This window comes from Babylonia areolata, chromosome 7 (assembly GCF_041734735.1).
Source record: "Babylonia areolata isolate BAREFJ2019XMU chromosome 7, ASM4173473v1, whole genome shotgun sequence".
Lineage (NCBI taxonomy): Eukaryota > Metazoa > Mollusca > Gastropoda > Neogastropoda > Buccinidae > Babylonia > Babylonia areolata.
In genome coordinates, this window is record NC_134882.1 from 11420313 (window position 1) to 11430480 (window position 10168).

Genomic DNA, 10168 nt, shown 5'->3' on the forward strand with positions numbered 1-10168 from the left:
TCTTTGTACATCTATATTTCTGTTTGTGTGGGTGTATGTGATGATTATCATTCTTTGTACATCTATATTTCTCTCTGTGTGTTTGTAATGAATATCATTCTTTATACATATGTATATATATATGTGTGTGTGTGTGTGTGTTTACACAGGTCAAGACCAGCCGTGCCCTGGACAGAGAAAAGAAGGATATTTACTATTTCCCCGTGGTGGCGAAAGATGGAGGGAGCCCCCCTCTCTCCTCCACCACCACCCTTACCATCCACGTGGACGACGTGAACGACAACACCCCTTACTTTGTCTACCCCACTGAGGTAGAGAAAGAAGTCTTTTCTTTTCTGTTCCTCTCTCTCTCTCTCTCTCTCTCTCTCTCTCTCTCTCCACAGATTTACAACAGATTCATACCATTTTTTTAGTGCATTTCATTCCCTTCCTTCTCTCCTTCCCTCCCTCCACAGATTTAGAAAATATGTCATGCTGTTTATTTATTTATTTATTTATCATTTATTTTCTTATTCATTTATTTATTTATTTATTCATTTTCTTTCTCTCGATCCACACCATTTATTCATTCATTCATTCATTCATTTTCCTTCTCTCGATTCACACAATTTTGATAATTCATTTTCCTTCCATCGATATTTATCCATTCATTTTCTTTCTCTCGATTCAAACCATTTATTCGTTCATTTTCTTTTTCTCTCGATTCACACCATTTATTCACTCATTTACCTTCTCTCGATTCACACAACTCATTAATTCCTTTTTTCTTCTCTCTCTCTCTCCCTCCCTCCCTCCCTCCCCTGCACAGATCAACGACAGCCTCTCCATCCCACACACCTTCCCCCCGCGCACCTCCATCACCCAGATCCGGGCCACAGACCGGGACGCGGGCCAGAACGCCGCCCTCATCTACTCAGCCGCCTCCGCCAACGATTCGTCGGGCATCTTCGGCATGGACCCCACCACGGGCGACCTCTACCTGCACAGGCACCTGAGCTCCCGCCAGGTGGGGCTGTATGTGCTGCGCGTGGCCGCCCATGACGAGGGCACTCCTCAGCTCTCCAACCAGACCTTGCTCTTTCTGGACGTGTACTTCGACAACAGGTGAGTTGGGATTTTTTTTGGGGGGGGTGGGGTGGGGGGGGGTAATATTTTTTATGGATGGGTATTGGAGGGTGGGTGAGTCAGGATACGTCGGTGAGGATGAGATTTTGGGGGTATGGGGTGGGATAGAAGGGTTGGAGAGAGTGTTGAGGATAGGGTGTTGGGAGTGTTGGGGGAAAAGAGATTGGTGAATTTGATTGATTTGGATGAATGACTGGTAGGTTTTAGCACTCGGGTAATACGATACTGAATAATTATACCTGCACATGTAAGCAGTCCACGATGTGAACCCAAGCAGCTTAACAACAAAAGATACTATGAGTTGGGTTTTATTATTTAAAAGAATAATAGACAGGGAGACGGAGACATCATCGTTCGGTAGATGAATCTGCAAAAAGATAGAAACAAAGTGGAGTGTGTGTGTGTGTGTGTGTGTGTGTGTGTGTGCGTGCGTGCGTGCACATGTGCGTGTGTGACAGCAACAAGAACAGTTTCAGCGACGACAACGATTTTATGATGATGAGAAGGATAGTGATAATAATGAGAATGAAACTAACGAATGGTTGACTAATCATCATCCCGTTGATGGCGCTGACCTAAATTAATGGAAACCTCATGCCCTTCTTCTTCTTCACGCTCCGCTTTCTGTTTGACAGCACCGTCCTTGACCTTGCCAAGGCCGCCGCTCCCTCCAGGGCCATGGTGACCGTTTTGGTGGTGGTGGGGGTGGTGCTGGTGTTGGCGGTGGTGGTGGTCAGCGCCCTCATTTGCATACGTCGCCAGGAGGCGCGCCGCAAGAAGGCTGCTGGAACTTCCGGTGGTGGGCAGCAGCCTTCCCCTCCCAAACTGCAGGGTAGGTGGTTTTGTTTGTTTTGTTTTGGTTTTTTTCGTTTGGGGTTGTGCAGTTTGTTTTCCTTGGTTGGGCGCTTGTGCGTGTCTTGAGGTTGATGTTTGTGAGTGTGTTTGTGGGTCAGCTTGTGTTTGAGTGTGTGTGTGTGTGTGTGTGTGTGTGTGTGTGTGTGTGCAGAATGTAAAAAGAGACAAGGAAGCGTCTGTCTGTGTGTCTGTTTGTCTCTCTGTCTCTGTCTCTGTCTCTGTCTCTCTCTCTCTCTGTCTCTCTCTGTCTCTCTCTCTCTCTCAGTGCCCTCCTCCTGTTTCTCTTCCCTCCCTCGCCACATTGCTTTTGTTTCCCCAGTTTGCTAACAGTTTTCACATAAACCCAATAGCATCACTGTCTTTGTCCCTTATATTAAAATCAATCATCCTGGGGACACACACACACACACACACACACACACACACACACACACACACTGTGAGCAAACAAACAAAAAAAAAACAGCTAGAAATAATTTGAAATCAAGTTGAAAACTCCTAATCCTTGTGAACCTTGTGAATTGGAGAGAGTTACCACCACTCTTTACTGTTTCCTAATCCTGCCCTCATTTTTTTTTTTTTTTTCAGGTGGCTACTACATCGCTCCTGGAGTGTGCGAGTCCCCGGCCTTTGGCGGTAACGGAGGGGGGCTCAACAAACCGGTGCCCGAGCAGTCCTTGGACGGCAGCGGATTCGGGTCCCTGGGGAGGGGAGGGGTGGGGCTGGGCACTGACGTCAGCAGCCTGCGCACCACCAACCCTTACGTCATCATGCCCCCTCACAGCAACTTCACTGACCCCGATGGGCCGCCTGAGGTGGGTGATGGTGTTGTTGGTGTTGTTGTTGTTGTTGCTGGTCTTTGTTGTTGTCGTTGTTCTTGTGCCTGCCTATGTGTGCGTATGTGTTAGGGTAGCTGTTAGATACACATGTATTGTTAAAACGTATGTACGCAGTGTGTGTGTGTGTGTGTGTGTGTGTGTGTGCGTGTGTGTGTGTGGTCATATTTTGGTGTGTGTATGTAACATAGATGTAATGTTTTATGTTAACAAAGCTTTTTTGTAAAGCACCTAGAGCAGATTTCTGGATAGTGTGCTATATAAGTATCCATTATTATTATTCTTATTTGTCTGTTTTTGATTTTATTTAATTTTGTATATATCATTTCATATTCGCAATATAAATGCATGTTAGTATTATTATTATCATTGTTTTACACACATCTAGGGTAGGTACTCAGGGCTTGACCAGTATGATAGGTTTTGTGCATAAGTCTGCGATTTTTTTTGATTTTTTTTTTTTTTTTTGTATGCAGGTGTAGCATAATACAGTTCAGTCCGCACGCTTTGACTGACACCTCCTTGAAACTGAAACTATCCTCTTTTTTTTTCTTTTTTTTTACAAGCTTTCTTCTTTGTCTTCATAATCTGTTTCAGCGTTACCATCTTCATTTGCTTCTTAGTCCTCTTATCTTCTTCTTCGTCGTCTCTGTCTTCTTTGTTTTGTGACATATCCTTTTCCCTATTTGCTCTTTCTTCTTCTTCCTCTTCTTCTTTGATCGAAACTCGGGACAATGACATTATTTCAAAATAATCAAGAGAACTGTTAACTTCATTTTATTCAGTGACAGTGGCATGCATTTTATGGATGTAACAACACGTATTTGTTTTGCTTTCATTTGCAGATCATTGAAATCTCCCGCAACGGTATGTTTCACCGCACTGAAGACCCTTGCCCTGACGAGGAGAACGAGCCCACAGACAACAGCCGCTTCTCCACCTTTCGCTCTCTGGAAGGGGTCCTCAACTCCAGCTTCCGGCAAAACTCACTGCAAAGAAATGTGAGTTACTTTCTCTTGGGAGAAAAAAAATAAAAATAAAAAATAAACACCTGGCGGTCAAATAGGAAGCAGTTGATGAGTTGGATCGGTTTTTGTTGTTGTTTTTATTCATTTAAGAAAAAAAACAACACTTTCCAACTTTTGGTAAAATGCTTTCCAGATGTACGTGGAAGTAGTTCTCAGTTATTTGTAATTGTACACGTGGAGAAAAGTATTCAGTAGTTATGATACCATGAACTGTAGACTGTTTTAAGACATTCTGAGTACAGCAGGTTTCTTTCAGCAGTTAAGTGAAAACTATAGCAGACGTATAAGAATATATTCTATTAAAAAAAAAAAAAAAAAAAAGCAACAACTCGAGAGGCGCAAAACACGCGAGAGAAACACGATGCTCATATATGCAAGGGGAACAACTCCACGCAGCAACTAAGAAATGAAATGAGTGAATCACAGTCTTTCCCCTTTTGCCTACAGTGCTGCGACTTCATTGCACCCGTGTTGGCAGTTTTGTAAATGGGACACAAACTGATAATCATCTCAACGTATCGTCTGAAATATTCATTCATTAGTTCGTCATTTCGATATGTTTAAAGCATTCATTGGTCATCCCAGTATGTCTTAAACATGAATTCATCATTCGTGGTATGTCAAACATTCCTTCATCATACCAGCACGTCTTAACTGATTAAACAACATGACTGTCTGTGTGTGTCACAGTCCGTGGACACGATGGACGAGGAGAAACGAGCAGATGACACCCTCAGCCTGAGCGAGCTGTCCTACCAGAGCACCAGCGACAGTGGCAGGGGAGGCTCGGAGTTTGACGTCAACAACGCTGGACAGAAAGAAAAAGGTAGGGGCACCATGGATAAATAGCTAGCAATGTATCGGAAGTTAACCACCACCACCCCAAAAAAAAGAGTACAGACGTTCTATGCGAAATAGCGAAAAGTTTTTATTCGGATCAGGGCAAGGCCCCAAAACTGAAGAGGGCAAACACAGGCTGCATCAGTTTACACAAGTGAATATTGAAATAGAACGTTTAGTTATAGAATATTATAGAATCTGAGCCAGGGCTGGGTAGGGTTGCACAAGGAGCGCAACGTTGGTTTAGCGTTGAGAATCGTCTCAATCCTTTGGTATTAGCATAGACTTAGGAACGCTGGAAAAAAAAACAAAAAAACTAGCGCTGCTGAAATGGCTTTTTGCAACCCTGTCCAGAACGTATTGTCTCCCTTAAAAAGAGGACCGCGAGGGGTTCCCTGACAATTAGGAGATGGATGACATCATCATCATCATCATCATCATCATCATCAAACATTTATGTGACGCACTTTTTGACTACAGTTTGGAGCTATAAAATCTCTATGCAAAACAGTACCGTTCTGGTACAGGGAACGGGATGCCTTCATTGATGATAATCATAATCACAATGCTCAAACACTTATGTAGCGCACTTCTTTACCACAGTTTAAAGCTCTGAGCACAACTGTATTTCTGCAAGCTACAGGGAAGAGGATGCCTCTAATGATGATATCAATAATACTGAAACATTTATATCGCGCACTTCACTACAGTTCAGAGCTCTAAAGAAAAAGGAAAAAAAAAAGTTCTTTGCACACAACAGGATGCCTCAAAGCCAGGTGCGGTGACTGTTTCAGTGGCCAAGCTTCCCGCCACGTCCTCCCCGCTGTCTACCAAAGGCCCCAACAACAACAACCCCTCCTTCCGGTCACGTGACCCCGAGCTCAGCTTCACCACCTTCCGCGGGGAGTCCCCTTGCAGCTTCCGCTTCGACTCGGACAGCGACACCCTCAAGCGCCACCAGCGAGGCTCTGTCTCCGGCACCACCACCAACAACAACAACACCAACCCCAGCATGGCGCGGGCCAGCCCCCTCCCCCTCACCCCCAAGTTCCCCCCCTTCCAGTCCCACCACACCTTCAGTCTGCAGTCCGTGCCCGGCACCGCCTGCTCCTCCCCAACCCCCACCCCCATCACAACCACCGCCACCACCAACAACAACACCTTCCGCCCCCACCCCTCCTCCAGCTACTACGATGGCGGGGACCACCACCACCACCCTCACCCCCACCACCCGCCATCCTCCAGCTCGGACGAGGGCAGACGGAGCTGCCTAAGCGCCTTGAGGAGGTCCATCACTCCAGGGGCTGACAACGCCCGCTACGGTTTCCTCCCTTCGCTGGGGCTGGGCTCCTCGTCCTCCTCCTCCTCCATCCCCAGACACGAGTCTCAGGGCGGGAGCCACTACGGGACCGGGCCGGACCACCCCGCCAGCAGAACGGGGAGGATCTACACAGGATCCACCTTCATCACCGCTCCCCCCTCCACCCACATAGGCACGTCCTCCTCCTCCATCTCCTCCTCCCCCTCCCCTTACCCCCACGCAGTACCGACGGCATCAGAGTTCCGGAGCCGGAACAACCTGGGGATGTCGGCCGCCGTGGGTCGTGGGGCCACGGACTATGTGAACGCTTACAGTGACCTGGACAGTGGCGATGACACTCATCAGGGCAGTGAGCTGGAGGCCACGGAGAACGACTACCTCCTGCCCCAGTACCCGACCCTGCTGGAGGAGAGGGAGGAGGAGGAGGGGAGGGAGGCTGAAGTGTCAGAGCGTAGTGCCTTGAACTTCGTGCCCGGGCTGTCCACCACCACCACCACCACCACCAACACCAGCAGGAGCAGCGAGGACTCCTACAGAAACAGAAGGTCGTCAGAACTGTAACGGACAAATACTGTGGTTGTTGTTTTTTTGTGTGTGTGATTTTTTGGGGTCGTTGGTGATCATTCAGCGACTTGACATTTTTTTTTCTATCCGGTGGCCAAAAACTAAAACTGCCATCAGCGTTGGTCCAAAGTTCGGATCTGCTGTCAGGATTTACTTACATCACTGTATGTACCTGCGTGGCTGACGCTTTTGTTTTTTTGGTACTGCTTAACGGTCTTGGCTATCACTTCACAGACTGTGCTGTAGTTTCGTTGTCGGAGATGCGACCAACCAAGTACCGAAACATATCCGGATAAAACCCCACGTCAGCAAGAAGGACCTGTTTCGTCAACCTCCGTTCAAAGATGAATTGCTGTATGACTGACTGTACAGCGACCAAGTCTCAGAACCTGTTGTCGACTGTTTTTTTTTCAGAGACAACATATGCTTTGTTGAACATCACCACCGTTTCATTTTGAACGCCTCGGGTTTGACAGTACTTGTTCTGGCCAGACATTGTTCGCCGTTTGTGAATAGATACTTTAGAGGAGAGTGGAAGAGAGAACCGTCGTTTTGAGACTTTAAATTCAGGGTAAATCAGTTTTATTCCCGTTGCTTCCCGAGAAGACTAGCAAGCCAATGTGACTGGATCTTGTTTCACACCTCGAGAAACATGCCAAGTGAAGAATCTCTTCTGTTCTAAGTACTCAGAAAAGTACATGCGCATGGCATGGATCTGCTGAATAGTGGTTTAGAAGAAGAAAAAAAGGAAGCCAGGTTGACTTGAATGCTTGATTGATTTGCTATTTATTAAAGACTGATGGTTTTTGCTGTCTACAGGTTCAGACACATTTTACGAAAGACTACTAATTCTAGCGTTGTCAGAATTGAAATTTTGTACTTTTTTTGATTAAGTTCTGTTGCTTTTACTTTTTTCGGTGTTGTTGATTGATAGCTTACTTTATTTTTATTTACACATTTTATTATTGTCTCGAAATGCTATGCTTGGTTCTTCATTTGTGTTTTTGGAAGAACGGTGGCGTTGCTGTCAATGATTTGAAGCTTCAGTTTTGTTGATTTGATTGGGGAATTCATGATAATTCTATTGCTCTAGATAAATTTGTGTCGGCTTCAACTGAAGCGTCTTACAACCTGAGCTCATATTTGCACATTTTCTTTGGCATTCAGTCAGCAGTTCTGAGAAATATCGGTTGTGTTGAGGACGTACAAAACACGGTATGACGGAGATGGGATTGATGTAGCCTTTTCGTAAACAACAGTGATGTGCGGATTATGTACGGATTTTTCGTTTCTCTTTTGTCCTCTGTCAGTTCTCGAAATGTCTGCTGATGGCATTTGCACTAAATGAGAAATCATTTCACATCTCTATGTCTGAGTTTCCTTTACCACGCGAAGCCGCCCTCCTCGTTGGTCATCTTTATTCTTGTGTTTTTTTCCATGCTGGACACTGCGTTACCCCTATCTGTAACGCCAGCTGACAGGCGTTTTCGGTTTGTGTCTGGAAATTACACGTTGACTGATTTGCCCATATTGAATCTGTTAAGTTTAACACTGGTAGAAAATTTTGGGCGAAGTGGTCATTTTAAAACTCTTTTTTTTAAGTGCGTATGTATGTGTTTGGTGGCATTACCAAATGCCGTCCTTCTTATCGGTTTGATTTTATTTATTGTTGAACAAACTTTAATTGGCATTTTAAAAAATATTATTGGGCGGAAAGCTTTCGGGGATCGAAAAGAACAGTAAAGGACAGAGGCTTTTCATGTGATCAACAAGTAATGCTGTTCCAGTTGTCCACTACTTCATCACCCTTATAGTAATATCATTGTTAATATCAGCGTTATAGTTCAATGTTCAGTGTTCATTCCGGCAGAACAATTGCCAAGCATGAATCCCCGATTAGCATCTGTCCTCTATATCATCCATCCACCTGTCCTCTGTATCATCCATCCTCCTCCTCCTCCTCCTCCTCCTCCTCCCTTTTCCCTGTCATCTTCTCCCTTCCCACACATGGAACAAAGCTACGTCCTGGGGGTACTTTAGATCTCAGAGTGAGTGTATTCAGGCCTTCAGCAGACACAGTTTGTGCCAGAGGGAGAACTGTGGAGACATGACAACGCTCTCGTTTTATCTAGTCGGGTTTCTCGATCCATGTTGTTGTGCAAATAACCCCTGAGACATGTATATACTGGTGGATTTGGTTTTTCATATACACGATATTTTAAATACAACAGCATTTTTTTGTGAACTTTATCATCTCTGAAATGTTCGTCCATAGCAATCCCATTTATGAATGAAGAAAGAAGGCGACATTGTGAAGAAGCTTTGTGAACTCTTTTTTTTTCTTTTCTTTTTTTTTTTTTTTTTCTTTTTTAACAACCAGAGTGCTTCATTTGGTGATGTTGACGGAAAGTGATATGCAATTAGACATGTACAAACAACACATTCAGAACCTCGTAGCATTTTTGTACCAAGTAGCATTTTCACAGACTGAGAAGGACACCGTTTTATGATGATGAGTGATGCAAATGTTTCTGTAATGTTTCATGTAGAAGGATACGGATTATTTTTTACATTGAATGGATAATGAACTGCAACGCCAACCCTTTGTTGTTGTCCTTTTGTGCAGAGTGAAGTATCAAAAAATACTGGCCAACTGTATGTAAAGCAGACATCCGTGTCCGCAAACCATAATAACACACACCACAAAACATACAAATATCTCAACAAAGAGATCCGCAGTTATGAGACATACTAGTCTTGCAAAGACGAGTACACTGAGCTGTGTGTTTGCGAGAGACAGTCTTTCATTGCATGTAAAATAAAGAAATAAATAAAACAAAAACTGCTGAAGATGATCTTTTAGAAGCCTGAAAAGAAGCGTCAGGGGAAGAGGGCTGGCTGCCCACACACAGGGCTGTAACCTTCACAATGCACGTTTGGTGGTGTTTGTGTTTAGTGTTTGTTTTCTTTCTTTCTTTCTCCCACCCCCCCTCCCCACACACACCCTCCGCTTTGTTTGTTTGTTTTTTGTTTTTTTTTTTTTGTTTTGTTTTTTTTTTTAGAAAAATGTGCAACAGGGAATGATGAGAATTCAAACTTCTAAACTCGTGTGTGTGTGTGTGTACGTGTGTGTGTGAACACATTTTGTACAATGCCAACATTTTCTTCTTCTGTTTTTTTTTGGTGCTGTGCTAATTCTCAACGGTCCCTCGAACGATTTTCTCGAATGAGTATCTCAAAGTTGGCAAGTCAGTGTGAAGTGAAGTTTAGTTTCCGTTTGACGTACTTTATTTGAATGGATCTGTTCAAATTGATCTTTTCACTGCTTCTTTTAGTATTGGTCTCATCGGGGTGGTCATAATGCCATTTTTTTATGAATATGTTCCCAGTGTGTGTGTGTGTGTGTGTGTGTGTGTGTGCCTTTTGTGTGTGTGTGTGTGTTTGTGTGCTCCCATCTACGAATAAATGAAAAATGCTTTGTTTTTGTTTGTTATTTCATCAAACGGCCAGTTCCATGTTACCCGAAGAATATTTTTCAGCAAGTCGAATGGACTGAATGTACAGTGATTTATTTCGTATACCTGGATTCTAAAGCCAAA

The 10168-nt window shown here is 44.3% G+C and overlaps 1 protein-coding gene across 1 annotated transcript in view; it reads left to right on the forward strand.

Annotated features, from left to right (window-relative positions):
- The window catches only part of LOC143284333 (protocadherin-1-like), an 89695-nt gene extending 83129 nt beyond the window's left edge, over positions 1-6566 (forward strand). The window contains exons 14-22 of the mRNA XM_076591043.1: positions 150-311; positions 809-1104; positions 1761-1957; positions 2569-2795; positions 3662-3817; positions 4535-4670; positions 5479-5770; positions 5870-6177; positions 6244-6566. Coding sequence (XP_076447158.1) covers positions 150-311; positions 809-1104; positions 1761-1957; positions 2569-2795; positions 3662-3817; positions 4535-4670; positions 5479-5770; positions 5870-6177; positions 6244-6566 — 2097 coding nt within the window. The remainder of the gene's footprint in view (positions 1-149; positions 312-808; positions 1105-1760; positions 1958-2568; positions 2796-3661; positions 3818-4534; positions 4671-5478; positions 5771-5869; positions 6178-6243) is intronic.
- The last annotated feature ends 3602 nt before the right edge of the window (positions 6567-10168 follow it).